Here is a 22,672-nt window from a genome sequence, read left to right on the forward strand (position 1 = left end):
ATTGGCCCTAGTGTGTGTAAGATCTCTGGTCGGTACAGACGGTGTGCCGAAGAGCCTGTTTCCTAGCTGTATCTCTAATCTAATTACCCTAATCCTTTGGTGAACAGACCCTATGTGCAGAAATGACTTATCCTTCGTCTTTGCCCATGTTCTGCCTGTTAAGGCAGTTCTTTATAAATCCCCCATCCAACCCTGTGATTTCAACCGATCACTGATGCTGTACCCCCTTAACCCACTTGCATTTCACCTTTTTCCTTTTCTGCCTGTCTCCAATTGGAAGAATTAAACACAAGCTAGCAGCAGTGAGTCAGTGAAGAGCTACAATCCAGCACAATTTGCTGAAGGAACTGGCTCATCTGAAGACTGGAGGTGGATGAATGTCAGAGCCAGTGCGGACCAATCCGGGCATAACTAAGCGAGGCAGAGTTGTGTAAAACAGCGTAGTTGAAGCATCACTAAAAATTATGAACCTTAATTAGTCAATGCAGTCAATGCCAAGTGGAGTTTCCTCTCTTTAACCCGAATTATAACCTCATGATCACAACAACTGTATCGGGTCCCCATCTAACAACACAGCTGTTCCTGGGAGGGTGGGATGTGGGTTCTTTGCTAAGTACTTGTGGAGAGTCGATGGATGAGAGCTGTCTGCAGGCGAGGGAGAGTGGAATGTTTTGCTTGAACAAGGGACAAAGAGGCAGGAGAGAGGGAGCATTCATTGCACACGCTGGGTTTCGGGAACAATGGGCTTGGCCTGTCAGCATTGCGTAGGAGTCAGGGCACTGTGAATGTAGCGAAGGAACCGCTGTGAATCGCAAATTCTTACGCTGAAATGTATTTTGTGGGCCTAGTACATATAAACACGGAGCTTGTGGGTTTTCTTATCATATCATATCTATCTATCTATTAACTATTAAAACTCTGATCTTGGATGTGTGTGTGTGTGATTATTTGTTTGTGTATAATCACATCTTCTCAAAAAAATGACGTGCAAACGGTAAAATTTTTACATATTCCAGTAGAGATTTCCCCCCTGCAGTCCAAAATCACCTTATCTGAAAATTTCAAGCTTTATTTCTCGAGTTATTAATGAAAATGTTCAAAAATCTTAAAAGTCTGTCTTTCGCTGATGACATCACAATTGGTCTGCTTGCTGCCGTCTTGCTTGAGCTGCAAGTGACGTACCCCCCACCTCTCTCTCCTCCCCACCATTATTCAAAAGACACAGCCCTCTCAACCCCCTCCTCTGCAGTCTACCCTCTCTCTCCCCCCCTCTCCCTCCTCCACCCCCTCACCCCCCCTCTCCCCTCACCTCCCCTCCTCCCTCCCCGTCCCTCCCCCCTTCCTCCCTGCACCCCTGCACCTCTCTTCCCCCTCTTTCCCCCCCTATCTCCCCCTGCGCATTGAGGGGAGCGAATGAATAATATTAATATAATATTGAGGGGGTGGTTAGTGTGTGTGTGGAGGGTGGTTAGTATGTGTGTGACATCACAGACCACTCTCCCCCCCCCCCCCCCCCCCCCCACTTGGTCTAGTTCTACTTGACTATTAAAACTCTAATCTTGCATGGGGATGTGTTGTTTGTTCATGTGTATGTGTTAGTTTGTGTATAATCACATCTTCTCGAAAAAATGACATGCTAATGGCAACATTTTTACATATTCCGGTAGAATTTTTTTGTGCAGTCCAAAATCGCCTTATCTTAAAAATTCATGTTTATTTTTCGAGTTATTAATGAAAATCTCCGTCTCTGCCCTCTCTCTTGTCTGCCCTCTCTCTCTCTGCCCTCTCTGCCCTCTGCCTCTCTCTCTCCCCTCTGCCCTCTCTATTCTCTCTGACCTCTGCAGTCTACCCTCTCTCTCTCTCTCTCTCTGCCCTCTCTCTCTCTGCCCACTCTTTCTCTGCCCTCTCTACCCCCTCCCTCTCTAGCTGTGCCTGCGAGTTGGGGGCTATGCGTGAGTGGATAGGGCGGGGGATGGGATAAAAGGAGCAAATCATAATATATATAATATATATATCAAGGGGGGTGGCTAGTTATGTGTGGGGGGGGGGTGGGGTGGTTAGTGTGAGTGTGTGTGGGGGGGGGAGGGTGGTTAGTGTGTGTGAGATACCGCAGGCCACCCCCCCCCCCCCCCCCCCCCCCCCCCCCCCCCCCCCCCCCCCCCCCCAAATGGGTCCCACTTGGTCTATTAACTATTAAAACTCTGATATTGGATGTGTGTGTGTGTGTATAATTACATCTTCTGGAAAAAACGACGTGCTAACGGTAACATTCTTACATATTCCGGTAGAGATTTTTGCCATGGAGTCCAAAACGCCTTATCGGAAAAATTCATGCTTTATTTCTCGAGTTATTAATGAAAATGTTCAAAAATCTGAAAATACTGTTAAAAAAAGGTTGCCATTCGCTGATGACGTCACAATGGATCTGCACGCTGTGTTCCACGCGCTGTGAGTGAAGAACAAGCAAGTTGGGCCCTGTGCAGATCTGTGAACTCTACTGACAGTCACAAAAAAGTTGATGTGCTGACTGACTCTAATCATCTAATGCCCAGTGTTTCCATTTTGTTTCAGGGTTTCATTAAAGATCTGAAGATAAAGGAAGATCCTCAGGCAGCAGTTTACTACTGTGACGAAGACGATGATGGAGAGGTATCTATTGCGACCACCTTCTTCTCTGTCTCCCTCCTTTGAGAGCTGCAGAAATAATGGAAATGTTCACATTTAACTGTCTCACTCTTCTCTCTCTCTCTCTCTCTCTCTCTCTCTCTCTCTCTCTCTCTCTCTCTCTCTCTCTCTCTCTCTCTCTCTCTCTCCCCCCCCCCCCCTCCCCTCTCCCTCTCCCCCCCTCCCTCTCTCTCCCTCTCTCTCTCTCTCTCTCTCTCTCTCTCTCTCTCTCTCTCTCTCTCTCTCTCTCTCTTCTTCTTCCTCTCCCTGTCTTTCTGTCTACTCTACTTTCCCCACCAGGTACCATTTGCGGAATTCCAAGCCCCGCTCTCCATACCCCTTATGGGTGGTATTTTCCTGTCTAATAACAGGCTGTAGTCCTGCTCAAAAACATTGAGAGGTTGTTGCTGCTCTATGTAATACATGTAGTGCTATACTGCTATAATGCGACAAGTACTCTCCTAAAATACCTCATGCTATAGGAAGTCGCATTTTAGCAGAACCGGCTCAAAGAACAGATTTAAGCAATGTTTCCCAATCACAATTCCACTGTAACCAGCAGGGTTCGTGTGAAGCAAATGCTGATATTTAATCCATCAGTTGCACTGTAATCAATTTGCGGTATGGAAACATGTTTTAGCAGAACTACCTGCATTTGGCTTCAGATTGCCACTGATACACTGGTGGAAATAATGTGTCCTGTATGATATCTAGCTGCAGGTTAAGTCTGCCAGAGTTTCAGTGGTGATGTTGAATGGTGCTGTCCTGTATGTCTGTTTGAGTCCTAAAGATAGTAACAAAGTGAGAAACATAAAAACAATCCGTTAAAACTTCTATAGCCATGTAACAAGAGAACGATTAACAAAAGTTACTGTGGGTCTCTGGCAGACCGAGACAGGAAATATTCTATTTGGAAATAAGGAAATGGCAGAAAATGTAAACAGATATTTTGTATGTGTCTTTCTGAAAGGCCCCACTGAAAATCTCTTGGATGTAATGATAAACAACAGTTCCAGGGTGAATGAGGAGCTGAGAGAAATTGGCATTGGTAAAGAAACGGTATTGGCAGTAGACAAAAATGCTGGAGAAACTCAGTGGGTGAGGCAGCATCTATGGAGCGAAGGAATAGGTGAAGTTTTTTGTCGAGACCCTTCTTCAGACTGATGTGGGGGTGGGGGGGGGGGGCGGGAAGAAGAAAGGAAGATGCGGAGACAGTGGGCTGTGGGAGAGCTGGGAAGGGGAGGAAAAAGAGGAAGAAAGCAAGGACTACCTGAAATTGGAGGTCAATGTTCATACAACTACCCAAGCGAAATATGAGGTGCTGCTCCTCCAATTTGCGGTGGGACTCACTCTGGCCATGGAGGAGGCCCAGAACAGAAAGGTCGGATTCGGAATGGGAGGGGTAGTTGAGTGCTGAGCCACCGGGAGATCAGGTTGGTTATTGCGAACTGAGCGGAGGTGTTGGGCGAAGCGATCGCCAAGCCTGCGCTTGGTCTCACCGATGTAGAGCAGTTGGCACCTAGAACAGCGGATGCAATAGATGAGGTTGGAGGAGGTGCAGGGGAACCTCTGCCTCACCTGGAAATGGGTCCTTGGATGGAGTGGAGGGGGGGAGGTAAAGCCACAAATGTAGCATTTCCTGCGGTTGTAAGGGAAAGTACCATACGCTCCCCTCCATTGAGTCTGTCCAAAGCAAGCGATGTCTGCGGAGGGCGCTCAGCATCGCCAAGGACTGCTCTCACCCCAACCACGGACTGTTTACCCTCCTACCATCGGGAGGCGCTACAGGTCTCTCCGTTGCCGAACCAGCAAATTGACCAGGGAGTGACTACGGAGGGGGAGCTAAAGCATTTCGTTGTCGCAATGCTGAAAATCTGAATCGAAAGGGGAGGGGGTGGTTTGGGTGGGAGGGACAAATGGGGAAGATGTGGCCAGTGAGATGGAAAGATGTGGCCAGATCCCGCTGGAGGTGGCAAATCAATGGGACTGAATATCAATAAATTCCAAGAATCAGATTATCTGTTACACACTGTATGAAAAGGAAATAGTGGTTGCATACATTGGCATCTCCCAATATTCTGCAGATTTAAGAATGGCTTCCACAGATGTGGGTGGGGTGGGGTGAAGGCTTATTTGTGTGATGATCTGGGCTGCATCCACAGCTCCCTGCAATCTCTTGTGGTCTTGGATAGAGCAGCTTCCAAACGAAGTTGTCGGTACATCCCGATATTGTGCTTTCTATGTTGCATGAGTAAGAGTCATGGAACACATGCCGAATTTCCTTAGTCTTCTGGGCAAGTGGCGTTGTTGGGTGCTCTCTTGGCCATAGAATCTGAATTTGAACAGTATTGGTGTTGAGAGGACCCTTGTCCTTGGTCATGAAGTGCTGAAGGTTATTATGCAAGTTCATCAAGCGGTTAGGTTGGCAAATTATATACTTTGGCCTATATTGCAAGGGGATTGAGAACAAGACTGGAGCTGTTTCACAGTAATTGTAGAGGGGTTGGAATTTTGTGTACATGTTTTGGTCATCACATCTTAGGCCGGATATTCAGGTTCACCAGGTTGATCCTGGGAAGGTGTCTTTATCCTGTGAGGTAAGGTTACACAAATTGGACTCTTTTCTCTGGAGTAAGAAGAATGTGAGGGGACCTCATTGAAACAAACCAACTTCTTAGGGCTAGACATGGGGCTGATGTTTCCTGTGGCTTGGGTGTATTGAATGAGGGGGTCACAGTCTCAAAATATGGGAGAAACATCTTTGCCTAAAAGGTGTGAACTTATGAAATCTACCATAAAGGAAACCATGCAGGCACAGTCCACAATCACTCAGTGGGGTCAATACTGGAAGGTTTTTGGATATGAAGGTCATTACTGGACATGGAGCTAGTGCAGGAATGTGGCATGAAGATACATGATCAGCCAGGATCTTTTGAATGGGGCACCAGACAGGATGGGCTGAATGGCCTATTCCATTTACTGTGGTGTCCTGCATCATATTTGGCTCCAGTCTGGCATTGGCAGTGCAGGGTTAGTGGTGCCTTATGCAATTCCAGCACTAGTTGTTCCAAGATACAGTGTAGGGTTAGTGTTGCTCTGTATAATATCCAACATGTGTCTGACCCTCGCATGCAGGTAGGGTTGGTGATGCCTTGTGTTATATCCAGTACCAGTCTTGGGGAAGTACAACGGGATCTGGGGTTCCTTGTTAATCAGTCAATGAAAGTAAGCATGCAGGTACAGCAGGCAGTGAAGAAAGCAAATGGCTTGTTGGCCTTCATAACAAGAGTAGTTGAGTATAGGAGTAAAGAGGTCTTTCTTTCTGCAGTTGTATAGGGCCCTAGTGAGACCACACCTGGAGTATTGTGTGCAGTTTTGATCTCCTAATTTGAGAAAGGACATTCTTACTGTTGAGGGAGTGCAGTGTAGGTTTACAAGGTTAATTCTCGAGATGGCGGGACTGTCATATGCTGAGAGAATGGACTGGCTGGGCTTTTACATTCTGGAGTTTAGAAGGATGAGAGGGTATTTCATTGAAACATATAAGATTATTAAGGGTTTGGACACGCTAGAGGCAGGAAACATGTTCCCGATGTTGGGGGAACCCAGAACCAGGGGCCACAGTTTAAGAATAAGGGGTAAGCCATTTAGAACTGAGATGAGGAAACACGTCTTCACACAGAGAGTTGTGAGTCCGTGGAATTCTCTGCCGGTGGAGGCCGGTTCTCTGGATACTTTCAAGAGAGAGCTAGATAGGACTCTTAAAGATAGTGGAGTCAGGGTATATGTGGAGAAGGCAGGGTCGAGGTACTGATTAGGGATGATCAGTCATGATCACATTGAATGGCGGTGCTGGCTCGAAGGGCCGAATGGCCTACTCCTGCACTCGTTGTCTATTGTCTATTATTTATTACTGAACTCTATGATATGGGGCTTCCCTCTTGCTCTTTTACCATGTTACCTTTTACCGTCCAAATCTTGGATACTAAAACTGAAGACCAAATCAAATCAACAAAGCATTGGGCAGAAACAAAGGTGCAAGGAGTCAAATGTAGGTGCAAAACATGGTTAATAAATAGTATCACAAAGTCCTGCTAAGAGGTTTGAATTATCAGTTCTACATAAACCACAATCCTCAGTCAACAATTTCCAGTGTACATCGTGCTCTCTAAATTAGTGCTTGATCTTTGATTCTATTCCAAGCAAGTGAGAAGAGCGTTGCAATGGATTTCACAGTAATACTGAGTGCTGCCAAGATTCTAGTTCCAGCTGTTTTTCTCACAGTATCATGGAATACTCCGCCCACGCTCACCCACAAGGTGGACATTCTGGTTTGCCTGTTGCACACATTTACTCCCTCTTTCCTCCCTCCCCGCTGGTTTTGGCGGTCTGTCTTGTTCTAGAACAAGCAGCTTACTGAGATTTAGGAGCGGCGTGGTAGCGCGGCAATAGAGTTGCGGCCTTACAGCGCCGGAGACCCCGATTCGATCCTGACTATGGGTGCTTGTCTGTGCGGAGTTTGTACCTTCGCCCCGTGACTGCGTGGGTTTTCTGCGGGTGTTCTGGTTTCCTCCCACACTCCAAAGACATACAGGTTAATTGGCTTTGGTAAAATTTGTGAATTTTCCCTGGTGTGTGGGACAGTGTTAGTGTGCGGGGACCGCTGGTCGGCGCGGACTCGGTGGGCCAAAGGGCCTGTTTCCACGCTGTATCTCTAACCTAAACTAAACTAAACTAAACTAAACACTTACTGGAGAGCTTGCAAACTAGACACTGCAAATTATAGCTATAAACCTGAATAAAAACAATAATTTCTATCTGGCTTCAGAGAACAGAATAGGAATGTTGAATTCTAATTGCAGGGAAGGGAAATGGGAAAGTGGGGGGGAGGGCAGGCTCCATGAAGCCACCATTAGAAGTGGGATGGTAGACAAAAATACAGGAGAAACTCAGCAGGTGAGGCAGCATCTATGAAGCAAAGGAATAGGTGACGTTCGGAGAGAGGAGGCGAACTTCAAAGTGGACAGCTTTTCAAGATTGCCATTCCATCAGTATGGCCAGGTAAGCGTGGTTTAGATCTCTTGCCTTTCTGAAGGTGGTCAATTGTTCAGAGTTGCTGGTTCTCATTCAGAACTTGAGAGTCAATATAATTAAGAATTACGATAAAAGGTAACAACAAGGGAGGACCAGCAATGAGCAGGGAGTTTGTGGAGCGGATTTATGTTGTGGAACATTACGAAAATGCGAAAATGTCAAATAACTGAAAATAATGAATTCCAGTTTACATTTACAAATAAGAACCAACTGCATCTGTGGTTAATAGTCTCAATTCCTCGTAAACATTTTGCCTGAGTCATATTATCTTTATTTTGCAATAACTGAAATGATTGGGGAATGGATGTTTGGGTCGCTACTGTGAATGTACGAGGAAGGGAATAGTAGAGACACAAGACTTTGCAGATGTTAGAGTCTCGGCTAAAAAAAACAATCTGTTGGAGAATCTCAGTGGGCCAGGCAGCATCTGTGGAGGTTTGCTGAGTCCCTGCAGCAGTTTGCTCTTTGAAGAAGAAAATAGCTTTGTTACACGCACGCTGTGGCATGTCATGAGTTTAAAAGAACAGAAAAGGCTGAAATACCCAACAGGTCATGCAGCATCGACGGTGGTGGAAGACGGTTACCTCAGTAACTGTGTAGTTCATTTGAATTGATTGATATTTAGTCAGTTATAACGCTGCCAATCGTTTGCGTTAAAATTCTTCATAAGGTGGAACTGAAATGTAGAGGTGTTGATTGTGATTTGTGCCTTTCTCCCCTGCAGGCTTCTGGTGATTTTGGAAGTGGATCTGGAAGAGGAATTCAAATGGTAAGGGAGAGAAGTGATGAGATTTTGATGCAGTGGATAGTACACAGTGTAAAAGCTTAGTTATCCTTGAGGAAATTCTCCAGAGCATGGTCAAATCACTTGGGTACCAAAGCAGCAATATTACATAATTACTTCTCTGTAGATTCAGACAGCATAGAGATGGGTCCATGCCGACCTTCAACGAATCCAACATGAATCCTATTTTTTATTCCTATCAACAGCCCTCAGACTCTACCACTCACCTACATGCTAGGGATAATTCACAGCGGCCAATTAAACCACTCACCCAAACATCTCTGGGATGTGGGAGGAAACTGGAGCGCTTGAGGGTAACCCGCGCGGTCACAAAGGGAACGTGCAAACTCCATACCAACAGTGACAAGGTCAGGGTGAACCCTGGCCCCTGGTGCTGCGGGGCTACAGTGCTGCCCTTATCTCTCTTCCACTTAGGTTCCTGCTTCACCACCTCTGTCACTTGAATGCCCAGAACATGATATCTTAACCTCCAGACTCACCTACTACAGCGGACATGTCCCATCAACCATTCTCCACAAACTGTTGGCTATTCAAAATGCATTCAAATCTCATTTTATTCCTGCCCATGATACCCTATCCTTACCAACTGGCTCCTAGTCTCCAACGCATTCTATGGAAAATGGCACTAGGTTCCTCCATGGACAACCCCCTGCTCAACTGCGCAATTTCCTTGGTTTCACCTCTCTCGGAACACACTGCCCCTGTACGCAATGCAACCCATTGAAACATCTTAAGATAACTTCTTTGCTTTAGTAAACAAAAGTCTCTAAACCTGTGCTTTGATCAAGTTTCGAATAGCCCTTCCAACCTTCTCCCAGCCCTGGTTGCAAGATAATCATTCATTCCCTCTAACGGAAACATACTGCTGTGATTTCAACCTGTTGTCCAGCTGTCAATGTCATTCATACCTGGTTTTATCTCGATATTTGACCGGGTGAAACAAAGTGAGCTGTGAACCCTTTCTGAAGCTCTCTAAGTTCTTTCATGGCTAAACTGGGCAGAGTCAAGCATAAACTGGACAAAGCAATCCTTAATATCCAACATAGTGCAAGCTGCATTCGGATTCACAAGCTGGAACATTTGGATTTATAGTGATCCTCACAGTTGCTTCTGGCATTGAGATGAACATATGGTCATCTGTTTGACTGAATGAATGAGCCATTGGAGAGTTGTTGGCTTTTGACCGTGCCCTTGACTGCTCTTCTCTTTAACTGTGGTCTGGCCGACTGTCTGTTCTTGGCTCCATCTGCCATTGCCTTTGGATTGGTTGAGGGCCGAGGACTGGAATTCTCTTCATTTTATTTTCCTACCACTGAAGGTACAGACAACATGCTGCTTTCAATGGAAACTTTGGGGGGCTGGGGGAGAACATTCTTCGAACAGTGAATTTTGACACTGTCCCCTCCTCTCATGTCCTGCTTCCCCACCCCTGCCAACACCCTGCCGAATATTAGAATTTAGCTCCTGGATTGCATGAACGTCCAGATGGAGCGTGTCCTATCCAACCTAAACACACCAAAGCCCTTCCTTCACATGACATACCACTTAATTGTTGCAAAGAATTGTGGCAGCCATTTTGTTCACTACAAAATAAAACGAAACAGAGAGAAAGATACTCAGAAATGTATCCTTGGTCTGATACATGAACACGTTTTATGGCAGAGTGTAATGTGTTGATGTTTATGCTAGGTGACAGAGTGGATGGTGATTAGTGTATTGACTGGGATTACATTCTCAGCAATATGTTGCATAGCTTTCTGACAAGGCAACACAACGAGAGCTCATAGAGCAAAGAAACAGGCTCTTTTAGCCCAACTTACCGAGCAAGATACCCATGTGCTCGAGGCCCATTTACCACGTTTGATTCAAACTCACTAAAACTTTTCTATTCATGTACCTGTCTAAGAGTCTCTGAAACATCATATTTGTACCTTTACCACTTCCTCTAGCAGTTCATTCCCTCCATACTCCATCCTCTGTGTTAAAACATTGCCCCTTGGCTCCTTTTGAATCTTTCTCCTCTCAATGTAAATCTATGACCTCTAGATGTTGACTTCACTATCTTAATATCCAAAGGAAAAGACAATGACCATTCATCTCATGAATGCCCCTCATGATCTTACTAATGTCTTATACAGCTGGAACATGGCATCTCAACTCCTGTACTCAATACCTTGACTGGTGAAGACAAGGGTACCAAATAACCTCTTTACCACCCTGTCCACCTGTGTTGCCACCTTCATGGAGCTTAGTACCCAGGGACCTACAACTTAATCTAGAGTGGAAACAAGCCCTTCGGCCAACCGAGTCCATACTTACCATTAATCCCTGCACTCTAAAACTATCCTACACACTAGGGACAATTTACATTTTTTTTACCAAAGCCAATTAATCTACAAACCTGCACATCTTTGGAATGTGAGAGGAAACCAGAGCAGCCGGAGAAAACCCATGTGGTCACAGGGGAAACGTACAAACTCCATACAAACAGCATTGAACCCGTGTCTCTGGCGCTGTAAGGCAGCCGCTCCAATGTGCCGCTCCTACACTTACTGTGTAAGCCAGTCTTTGTTTCTCCATGCCTCCCGCTGACGTTCTGAGTTTCCCTTTGTGTTTGGTACCATGGGTGCCAGCCTGGGGAGCAAACAGGAAATGTCTGGGGAATGTGTTGGACAACATCCAGTTTGGCTGGTCTTGCTGTTTCCACCTGCTGCAACAGTGGCCTCTTTAAATCCGGCCCCACAGCCTCATTCCTGGGAACAATGTTCCGCTTTAGGCCGGGTCTCCCAGCAAGGTCGCTGGGTGCATGCTGCTCCTCATTACAGCCTGGCTGACGTGCTTTGTGTCACTAAGAGCCGTCAGGGCCAGTACGTAACGTTCAACTGGCTCCTCCAGCCGGGATTCTCCAAAGTCATATCCATGATCACACACTAATCACCATCAGAAAGGGGCCAGTCCAAGTGCAGAGAGCTCTGCTGATATTGGACGTGATGCCGACCATTAGTGTGTGATACTGAAAGATACTGGTACTGTTATGGCTACTTTGTATTCCCCCATCAATACCAATACATCTTTGGGGGAACATTGTTTTGTTTAGTTTAGAGATACAGCACGGAAACAGACGCTTCGGCCCACCGAGTCCATGCCAACTCGCGATACCTGCACACTGACACTTTCCTACACACACTAGAGACAATTTATATTTATACTAAGCCACTTAGCTTATAAATCTGTACGCCTTTGGAACGTGGAAGCCAGAAATCCTGGCACAAACCCACGCAGGTCAAGGGGAGAACCATACAAACTCAGGTACAGACAGCACACATGGTCAGGATCAAACCCGAGTCTCTGGCGCTGAAAGGCAACAACTCTACTGTTGCGCCACTGTGCCTCCCTCTAATTAAGGACCATTAGCTCCATAAAATTGTCCAAGGGTCCATATAAGCGCAGGCTGGTAATGATGGATTATAGCCAGTTGGCCCATGATGGTAATGGCTCTCCTGTGCCTTCACGGACCCTGTGGTGAATGTGCTGCTGCAGTGACCATGGGTTGATGTGTTGCTGCTCCAGTGAAGGACCAACAATGTAGATCACGTTGGGTTGGAGTGGCAAGAAGGGGAGCTGGGACGGAGCTGGTGGTGTGGCCCTGAGGCTGCAGCTCACAGCCGTACGAAGGGTGAGGGTCTTGGGTGCTAGAGGTGGGTTTGAGTGTCCCCGGTGTTTCCTGTCTGTGATGTACACTGCAGTCAAATAAGCCAAACATTGTACGGGTTTTGCCCAGTGTCGGTTTATTTGCAGCCTCTGCATCACATGAAGGGAGGTGACCAATTCATCGCTGCACTTTATACCCCTTTTCCATATTCCTTCCCTGAAACAAGTCTCGTTTTTCATCAGGTGACCCCTCCTTCCTATCAACCTCCGGAGCACCCACCCATTCACCCTCCTCCCACTGGCAGAGAGACACCCCTGCCACTGCGACCTGCCGAGGAGACCAGCAAATGGACAGCCGTACACGCTACAGGAGGAGGTAGGACGTCTTCCTCTGGTCTGGTGCCCTGTCTCCACCTGACAGCTTCATGTGCTTCTATTATACGCGTGCGTGCGTTTGTGGGTATGCACACATGTGAGACATTAGTGAGTGTGTGTGTGTGTACATTTGTATGCAGCATGTATATATGTGTGTGTGTATTTGTTTATGCACGTGTGTGTATGTATGTGTTACGCTTGTGTGCAGTGCACGTTTATTTAGTTTAGTTTAGTTTATTGTCACGTGTACCAAGCTTTTGTTGCATACCAACCAGTCAGCAGAAAGACAAAACGTGATTACAATCGAGCCATTCGCAGTGTATAGATACTTGATAAGGGAATAACTTTTAGTGCAAGATAAAGCCAGCAAAGTCCAATCAAGGATAGTCTGATGGTCACCAATGAGGTAGATAATAGTTCAGCACTGTGTGTGTACATGTTGGAGGATGTGTGTGTACATGTCCGTGAACGTGCGCACAGGTGCATGTTGGCACTGTGTGTATATGTGCCTATGCATGCATGTTGTCTCCGTATTTGCACGTGCATGTGTGTTGGAACTTACCCTGCCTCAGCAAATAGTTTTGAGTCGTATCTCACAGAAACAAGTCCCTGCTGACCATCAAGCATCCATTCAAATATTTATTCTCCCCACATTCCCATCAACCTCCCCCCCCCCCCCCATTTCCCGCCAGATTCAACCCCTACGGGTTGAATACATACTGGATGATCAACCTACTGGCATCTGCTGCTGAACTCTGGTTTCTGCCTTCATCACATTTATGTCTGACAATTGCACTCCCTCGACAAGCAGCATCTTCCATTCGATCCATTGTGAACCTAAGGACACCCAACACTGAGCTGTCCAGGTCCCTGCGCCCTATTACTGCAATGTGCACTAACCCACTGAGAAAACAGCGTAAGGTGTTGCACTTTCTATGGGTTTCCCATTCCCTGTACAGTCCTGCAACCCACATCAGCCCCACCCTTGGCTCGATGGTCAGTAGCTCACGTAAGCTCTGGAAGTCTCAGAACAAACCTTCCCACCTTGTTCTGTGCCTCTATCACTCCTTAAATCTTGCAACTGCTGCACAGATCTGGGCGCTGCATTCCACAAACTTCACACACACACTGTGTCCCTCTGTGTGAGGTCCTGAGACAGGAAAGGCCCAGGTCTGTTCTAAAGATCTGGTGAAACAAGAGCTGTCTGAACCTGGAGTTGAGGTCTTGAGCCACCACAGGACTTGCAACTCTCTGGAATTGCCTTGAAGCCTCAGGGGATTACGGATTAATCCCATGATAATTCCTGACCGCTTGAGACATTCTTTGGACGAGTGCCCCAATGTCTTTCAGTTTTGTTCAATGTTAGAAACAAGGAACTGCAGATCTCCAGAGATTCTGCTTGACCCGCTGAGTTCCTTCAGTACTTTGTGTTTCTTTTTTGTTCAATGTTATTCTTCCTAAAACTCACATTCCCTCTCACTCTCTGGGGAGAACAAGGCAGCTTCTGCATAGCAAGGTCACAGATGTGCCAACATAATCATGACCAGATTCTGGTGTTGTTAAGGGATAAATGCCCAGATCACAGGGTGAAATCTCTTTTCTCAGTTTTGATGTGGATAGAGAACTGGCTGGCAGACAGGAAGCAAAGAGTAGGAGTAAATGGGCCCTTTTCACAATGGCAGGCAGTGACTAGTGGGGTACCGCAAGGCTCAGTGCTGGGACCCACGCTATTTACGATATATATTAATGATTTGGACGAGGGAATTGAATGCAACACCTCCAAATTTGCGGATGACACGAAGCTGGGGGGCAGTGTTAGCTGTGTGGAGGATGCTAGGAGGCTGCAAGGTGACTTGGATAGGCTGGGTGAGTGGGCAAATGCATGGCAGATGCAGTATAATGTGGATAAATGTGAGGTTATCCACTTTGGTGGCAAAAACAGGAAAGTAGACTACTATCTGAATGGTGGCCGATTAGGAAAGGGGGAGATGCAACGAGACCTGGGTGTCATGGTACACCAGTCATTAAAAATAGGCATGCAGGTGCAGCAGGCAGTGAAGAAGGCGAATGTTATGTTAGCATTCATAGCAAAAGGATTTGAGTATAGGAGCAGGGAGGTTCTACTGCAGTTGTACAGGGTCTTGGTGAGACCACACCTGGAGTATTGCGTACAGTTTTGGTCTCCTAATCTGAGGAAAGACATTCTTGCCATAGAGGGAGTACAGAGAAGGTTCACCAGACTGATTCCTGGGATGTCAGGACTTTCATATGAAGAAAGACTAGATAGACTCGGTTTGTACTCACTAGAATTTAGAAGATTGAGGGGGGATCTTATAGAAACTTATAAAATTCTTAAGGGGTTGGACAGGCTAGATGCAGGAAGATTGTTCCCGATGTGGGGGAAGTCCAGAACAAGGGGTCACAGTTTAAGGATAAGGGGGAAATCTTTTAGGACCGAGATGAGGAAAACATTTTTCACACAGAGTGGTGAATCTCTGGAATTCTCTGCCACAGAAGGTAGTTGAGGCCAGTTCATTGGCTATATTTAAGAGGGAGTTAGATGTGGCCCTTGTGGCCAAAGGGATCAGGTGGTATGGAGAGAAGGCAGGTACAGGATACTGAGTTGGATGATCAGCCATGATCATATTGAATGGCGGTGCAGGCTCGAAGGGCCGAATGGCCTACTCCTGCACCTATTATCTATGTTTCTATTTTTCTATGTTTATTAATCGAATATCACCATATTCTGTATTCATTTGGAAAGCAGAGCAGCCGACCATTTACGGGCAAAGACATGACAGTCATACTTCAAAGCATGACCTGATGGATCAAAGACACGTATGTGGCCTCTTCACACCACCACATATTGTGCTGGGAGGCCAGCTGCTGGGAGGCCGGGAGATTGGCTAATAGGAGGCTGGTAATTGATTGGATCTAGGGAGGATGATAATGATCGGCTGACAGGAAGCTGGTCGCCGGTTGGCTTCTTTGGTTGGCAGCAGATTAGCTGACAATGATTTGCTCCTGGGAGGCCGACAATGATTGGCTGCCCTTAGGGGTTGGAGGTTGGCAGCGGATAGGCTGCTGGGAGGTTGGCAGCGGATTGGCTGACAATGATTGGCTTCAGGGAGGCTGACAACAATTGGCTGCTGGGAGGCTGGCAGCCAGTTGGCTTCTTGTAGGTTGGCAGTGATTGGCTGCTGAAATGCTAGATGCTGATTGGTTGCGGGGGGTCTTGGCATCGGATTGGCAGCTGGAAAATGATTGGTTGCTGAAGGATGTTTGATTGCATACGTGTTGGTCAAATATTGGAACATTTGCAGTGAACTGCTTCATTTAGCTGGATTATTGAAAAGACTGTTGTGCTCAGTCAGTTGCTCCAGATTCCAAGAATTAAAAGATTACTTTTAAAAACAAGCAATTTCCTTCCATGGTTTATGGTGGATTAGGTGGGAATGGATTTTAGATTTCTCTCTTTCTCTTTCCATTCTATTTGACTCTCTCTCTAGCATTTATCTATGTCTCCCTCTTCCTCTCTCAAATCTTCTCTCTTCTCCCTACCCCATTTGTCTCCCCCTCTTCCTTTCCCCCCTCCCAGGTTCCTCCCACTCTCTCCCTCGTTCTCGCTGTTTCTCTCTCCTCCCTCTCTCTCCCTCTCTTTCACCATTACTTCTTGCTCCCCCCACCCTCTCTACACAATTTGTCTCACTTCTCCAGATCCCCCTCCCCTTCTTTTCTCTTTTTCCCTGTCTTTCACATCTGCCTATTTGCCCCCTCACATATCTCACTCTATCTCTCCTCTTCTGCTCCTTCTCTCCCTCTCCCTTCTCTCCCTTTCTCTCTTTCTCTCTATCTCTCTCTCTCTCGCTCTTTCTTCTCTCTTCTCTCCCTTCTTTCAAATCTTTCTCTTCATTCATCTCTCTCTCTCTCTCTCTCTATCATTTCCCTCTTGCTTTCTATGTATGAAACATCAAGCTCAAGCCTGATCTCAGGGAGTTCATAGATCCCTTTGTCTATTTCCATGACTTCTCCAGGTGAATGTGTAGTAATGCTGGTGTATATACCAAATATAGACACAAAGTGCCTGAGTAACTCAATGGGTCAGGCAGCATCGTTGAGGAAAAAGGATGGATGACGTTTTTGGTGTGGACTCTTCCCGTCCCAAAACATCGCCATCCCTTTTCTCCAGAGATGCTGCCTGACCCGCTGAGTTACTCCAGCACTTTGTGTCCATCTCCTGGTGAATGTTCAGTTGTAATTCCTCTACCAAGTTTCTAGAGCAGATTACCTGACTTTGCTCATTGTGGGATCTGTTAGTTGTTGTTTTTCCTTGATTACAGCATAGGTGTTTCTGGTTGGTTGTGAAGAGATTCAGGGAGATAGATGTGGCCCTTGTGGCCAAAGGGATCAGGGGGTATGGAGAGAAGGCAGGAATGGGATACTGAGTTGGATGATCAGCCATGATCATATTGAATGGCGGTGCAGGCTCGAAGGGCCGAATGGCCTACTCCTGCACTAATTTTCTATGTTTCTATCCAGAGGAGATGGAAGGAGTCTCTCATATGCAGGTTTTTCTCTGCACTGGATATCAAGGATCCTCCAGCAGTGAAAACAACAGCCACCTCCATTTAGAGAGTGTCTTTCATGTAGCAAAGCATTCCAAGATTCTTGGGCATTATGTGGAGATTTTGAGACAGCTGAGCTGAGGCTTGGTGTAGGGAGGCTTTAATGGGGAACGAGACGTGGAGAGCAATGGGGAGAGAATTCCAAAGTATGGGTGAAACCATGGCCTGTGGCACAGCAGTCACAGATAGACGAGGCACGTAACTTGCTCTGGAGTACACCAATTACTGTATGATATAAAGGCCATTCAGCCATGAGCCCATACTAGCTCTCAGAGCAATTCCAGTCACCTATACGTTGGGAGCTATTTACAGCGGTCAATCATCCTACCAGCATGTTGGTGGAAACCGGTGCACATGGATAAATAACATGCAGTCTAAGGGAGAACATGCGAACTCCACAGACCGTACCTGAAACTGTAATTGAACCCAGGTCACGGAGGCTATGGCATGAACTGCTGCCCCCCTGTAATGCTGGGGTAGATTACAAAGAGGGTTAACGATGGGTACCGCAGCACAGAGAATAAATAATTGTTGGCGATCCACAGCACATAGTGTCGCATGAAGACAGTGTCTCAGCTGCTGCCTCTCAGAGCTGGACTCTGGGGCCTGGGCGCCATCCAGTGGCGGAACAGTGAACTCTCGCAGCAAGCAGAGCAATGGTCACGGACAGTGCACGCTTATGTGTGTATGTGAGAGCACTGCACATTCTGTGTGTGTGAGTGAGTGAGTGAGTGAGAGTGTGCAAATGCTGCCCATTTGTGGCTGTGCAAACTTTGTATGTTTGTGTGGTATGTGAAAATCCTGCTTGTGTGTGAGTGTGAACATTGCAGGTTTGTGTAGCGTGTGAAAATGTTGTTTGTCTGAGTGTGTGTGCACGTGCATGCATGCTACTCCATCAGCTTTCTACTGTCAGCTGAGTGCCAGGCAGGGCCAAGCACTGGGTGATGTAGGAATGGCTACAGTTGGGGAGTTGTGTTGAGGGTGAAGGTGAACTGGATCAGTTTAGGTTTATTATTGTCATGTGTATCGAGGTACAGTGAAAAGCTTTGTTTTGCATGCTATTCGAACAGGTGAGATATACCACACTGAAGCCAAGCTCAATACAATAGGTATAGCAAGGGGAAGATACAGAGTGCAGATTTACAGGTAGAACATAAATTAATAAAAGTAGAGTGATAGTTTTCGATGATAGTAGATGCTCTCCTGGGATCAGAGGAACTCCTTTGTGGAATTATTTACCACAGAAGGCTGTGGAGGCTGTCAATGGATATTTTTAAGGCAGAGATAGATAGATTCTTGATTAGTACAGGTGTCAGAGGTTATGGGGAGAAGGCAGGAGAATGGGGTTAGGAGGGGTTGATAGATCAGCCATGATTTAATGGTGGAGTAGACTTGATGGGCCAAATGGCCTAATTCTACTCCTATCACTTATGACATGACCTTATGATCAACACACAGAGTCACTACACTCCAGCTCCATCTTGCTATCCTGGGGGTGATGGTGAGCCGCGTTGGTGATAGTGAGGGGGTGAGGGCAATGGTGAGCAGAATGGGGTGATGGTGAGCACGTTGGGGTGATGGTGAGCATGGTGGGGTGATGGTGAGCATGGTGGGGCTCGAGATGAACAGGATGGGGTGGGGTGGAGGCGATGGTGAGCAAGATGAGAGAGATAGTGAATGGGCTGGGTGGCTCAGCATACCACTCAGTGGGCAGGAGTCTGCCACAGTCAGCATTAGCACAGAGGACTGCCTGACACACTCTCTGCCTGATACACTCATTGACACACTCAACATGTAACATACTCACTTGAGGCACACTCACTGCTTGACAAATTTACTGCCCAAAACACCCACCATCCATCACACATCATCTGATGCACATCCCATCCGACACTCCCTATATTAGAAAAAACATAGAAACATAGAAAAATTGGTGCCCATTCGACCCTTCGAGCCAGCACCACCATTCAATATGATCATGGCTGATCATCTAAAATCAGTACCCCGGTCCTGCTTTTTCACCATTACCCTTGATTCCTTTAGCCCTAAGAGCTAAACGTAACTCTCTCTTGAAAACATCCAGTGAATTGGCCTCCACTGCCTTCTTTGGCAGAGAATTCCACAGATTCACAACTCTCCAGGTGAAAAAATCTTTCCTCATCTCAGTCCTAAATGGCCTACCCCTTTTAAACTGTGACCCCTGGTTCTGGACTCCCCCAACATTGGGAAAATTATTCCTGCATCTAGCCTGTCCAATCCCTTAAGAAATGTATATGTTTCTATATTATTCTATGAGATTCTATAAGATTTCTGCCATTGACAAGGAGAAAGATGCAAGACAATTGTATTTAGCTCCTGTTCTTTGAGCTATTGGGAATGCCCAAAATGTTATTTGCCAGAGACTGACATTGTGTCTATAAGATATCCTCTCGTCCTTCTAAATTCCAGTGAATACAAACCCAGCCGACCCATTCGTTCGTCATATGTCAGTCCTGCCATCCCGGGAATTAATCTAGTGAACCTACACTGCACTCCCTCAATAGCAATAATGTCCTTCCTCAAATTGGGAGACCATAATTGCACACAATACTCCAGGTGTGGTCTCACCAGGACCCTGCACAACTGCAGTAGGACCTACTTGCTCCTAAACTCAAATTCGCTTGCAATGAAGGCCAACATGCCATTAGCTTTCTTCACTGCCTGCTGTACCTCCATGCTTACTTTCAGTGACTGATGTACAAGGACACCCAGGTCTCGTTGCGCCTGCCCTTTTCCTAATCTGACTCCATTCAGCTAATAATCTGCTTTGCTGTTCTTGCCACCAAAGTGGTGAACCTTACGTTTATCCACATTATGCTGCATCTGCCATGCACCTGCCCACTCACCCAACCTTTGCCACATAAGGCTGTGGAGGCTGTCAGTGGATATTTTTAAGTCAGAGATAGATAGATTCTTGATTAGTACAGGTGTTAGAGGTTATGGGGAAAAGGCAGAAGAATGGGGTTAGGAATGAGAGATAGATCAGCCATGATTAATTGGTGGAGTAGACTTGATGGGCCAAATAGCTTAATTCTGCTCCAATCACTTATGACATAACCTTATGATCAACACACAGTCACCACACTCCAGCTCCATCTTGCTATGGTGGGGGTGATGGTGAGCTGCGTAGGTGATAGTGAGTGGGTGATGGCAATGATATCCAAGTCACCCTGCAGCCTCATAGCATCCTCATCGCAGCTCACACTGCTACCCAGCATTGTGACCTGCAAACTTGAATATGTCACTTTTAATTCCTTCGCCTAAATCGTTAATATATCTTGTAAATAACTGGTGTCCCAGCACCGAGACTTGCGGCACCCAACTAGTCACTGCCTGACATCCTGAAAAGGACCCGTTAATTCTTACTCTTTGCTTCCTTTTAGTAGTATTTCACACTTCCCATCTGACACACTCACCCTCTGACAAGCTCACCATTTGATACACTCCAGATCTGACACGCTCTCAATATTACACACTCCCCATCTTACAGTATTTCCTAACACAGCCTCCCTCCTCCACAGAGCTGTATTCCACTGATGGTGGAGGGGAACCCGAGTTCCCAGTCACCGTTCCTGCGGACCGGGTCCCGGTGTATCCCAGTGTAAAGTGACTGGTCCCTGACAGCTGCTCCCATCTTCTCTTTCCCTCCAAGCAGGTGAGAGGAGGGGCCAGGGGACACTTGGCTCGAAGGAGGACAGCGGATTGAGCGTTGGTGTGGCCACCGCAACCAAAGGAATGAAGGTACACAGTCACTCCGAATGGCCTGCCGCGTGAGGGACGAGATGGTGAACAAACTCCTCCTTGGGCTGCTGATTATCACACAGCTGTAATGGCCTGAAATGTTGGTGATGGCCTTGTGCTTCCAGTGTCTATCAGCAGAGGGCAGACTGGAGCCACCTTTTCTAAGCCGTACCTTAACCAAAGCCTTTAAATGCTTACTGTAAACCTAGCACCTTAGCAAACTGTTTCCAGGGACCGTCAGCAAAAGGAGCAACTTCCATTCCCTTCACCCTCTAAATAATACCGGTCGGCATGAAACGGGTGGGCCGAAGGGCCTGTTTCCATGCTCATACAAACTTGAATAATGCAGCACTGGAACAGGTCTTCGACCCACAATGCCCCTGCTGAATGTGATTCCAAGTTAAATTCATCTCGTCTGCCTGCACATGATCCATATCCAGCCATGTGCCTATCAAAAAGCCTCATAAACACTTCTATTGTATTTGCTTCCATTGCCACAACTGCATCTGCTTCCATGCTCAGTGACCATTTGTGAGGAAACTATTTTTCCTGTTCTCCCTCCCCCCCCCTCTAAACTGTTTGGCCTCATTTACTCCTGCGATCACATAATTTTCAATATTTTGATTTAATCTCCTGTGATGTGGACACCACCTCAGCGATTATTAGCGATTTGGTCTCCATTAGCGATTTGAAGAAGCCCAACAGATTAATGAACGTGCTGGCAATTTTGACCTGAAACTGCACCTCAGATTGGCACTTTTGTGAGTTTCCCTTGGCTGGTGTGTGTATGGGGATGGGTGCTGGAAAAGATAAATAGATGGGCTTGTGTTTCTGACGTAATTCTCATTTGCTTCCTCCTTTGCAGGGTGAAATGGGTCATCCTGGGGAAAAGGTAAAGTTGGAACGCCGATGGAACTTTACATTTCCCTGGAATTAAACATGAAATTTGGCCTTAGCGTCCATACAGTAACCTTCTTGCCTTTCCCCTCGCTCTATACTTTTCTCCTCTTCCATTAACCATCAGATTTAGTTTTGCAAGTTAATGTGGAATTTACTTTATCCTTTCAGGACCAACAAATTAACTTCCACCTGTTCTCCTGTAAATAAATAAAAAACAAAATCCAAGCGCTGGAAATCTGACATAAACACAGAAGATGCTAGATACACTCAACAAGTCAGGCAGCATCAGTGGAAAGAGGAATAGAATCATAGAGGCATACAGCATGGAAACAGGCCCTTGGGCCCAACTTGTCCATGCCGACCAAGATACCCCATAGAGTTGACCTGACACAATAACACTGTTTCTCTCTCCATTGACTCTCTAGTTCATTTGCCCTTCAGCTTAAATCCTATAGTTTTCACCACTTCCACCAGGGGAATGATCTTGTACTGGTCTAAACCCCGTCATTCTTCATGGTATGAACTTCGAGCTTTACCAATTTCAGCAACCTGTTCTTCCCCATCCTACTGCTCCATCTAGGTCCTCTGTTCACCTTTCTGTCTTTCTCCTCCCTTCACTCCATTGCCTAAATCTGTCATCCCTCCCCAACTAGCCCTAAGTGCCCATCACACCTCCCTTATCTGGTTCAATTTATCATCTTCCAGCCTCTTTCTTTATCTTCTCCTTTCCCTTTCACCCCACATTGCTCCATCTGTCTATGAACTCCATCCTCATCTA

The 22,672-nt window shown here is 46.5% G+C and overlaps 1 protein-coding gene across 3 annotated transcripts in view; it reads left to right on the plus strand.

The window, feature by feature from the left end:
- The window catches only part of col18a1a (collagen type XVIII alpha 1 chain a), a 275,931-nt gene that overhangs the window by 157,908 nt on the left and 95,351 nt on the right, over positions 1-22,672 (plus strand). For 2 of the 3 annotated variants that reach the window (XM_055638409.1, XM_055638407.1), the window contains 5 exons: positions 2,572-2,649; positions 8,483-8,527; positions 12,458-12,590; positions 20,906-20,994; positions 21,860-21,886. In XM_055638409.1, the coding sequence (XP_055494384.1) occupies positions 2,572-2,649; positions 8,483-8,527; positions 12,458-12,590; positions 20,906-20,994; positions 21,860-21,886 (372 nt within the window). The remainder of the gene's footprint in view (positions 1-2,571; positions 2,650-8,482; positions 8,528-12,457; positions 12,591-20,905; positions 20,995-21,859; positions 21,887-22,672) is intronic. The other variant, XM_055638408.1, reaches the window with a different exon arrangement.

Source organism: Leucoraja erinacea, chromosome 7 (genome assembly GCF_028641065.1).
Source record: "Leucoraja erinacea ecotype New England chromosome 7, Leri_hhj_1, whole genome shotgun sequence".
In the NCBI taxonomy this organism is placed as follows: Eukaryota; Metazoa; Chordata; class Chondrichthyes; order Rajiformes; family Rajidae; genus Leucoraja; species Leucoraja erinaceus.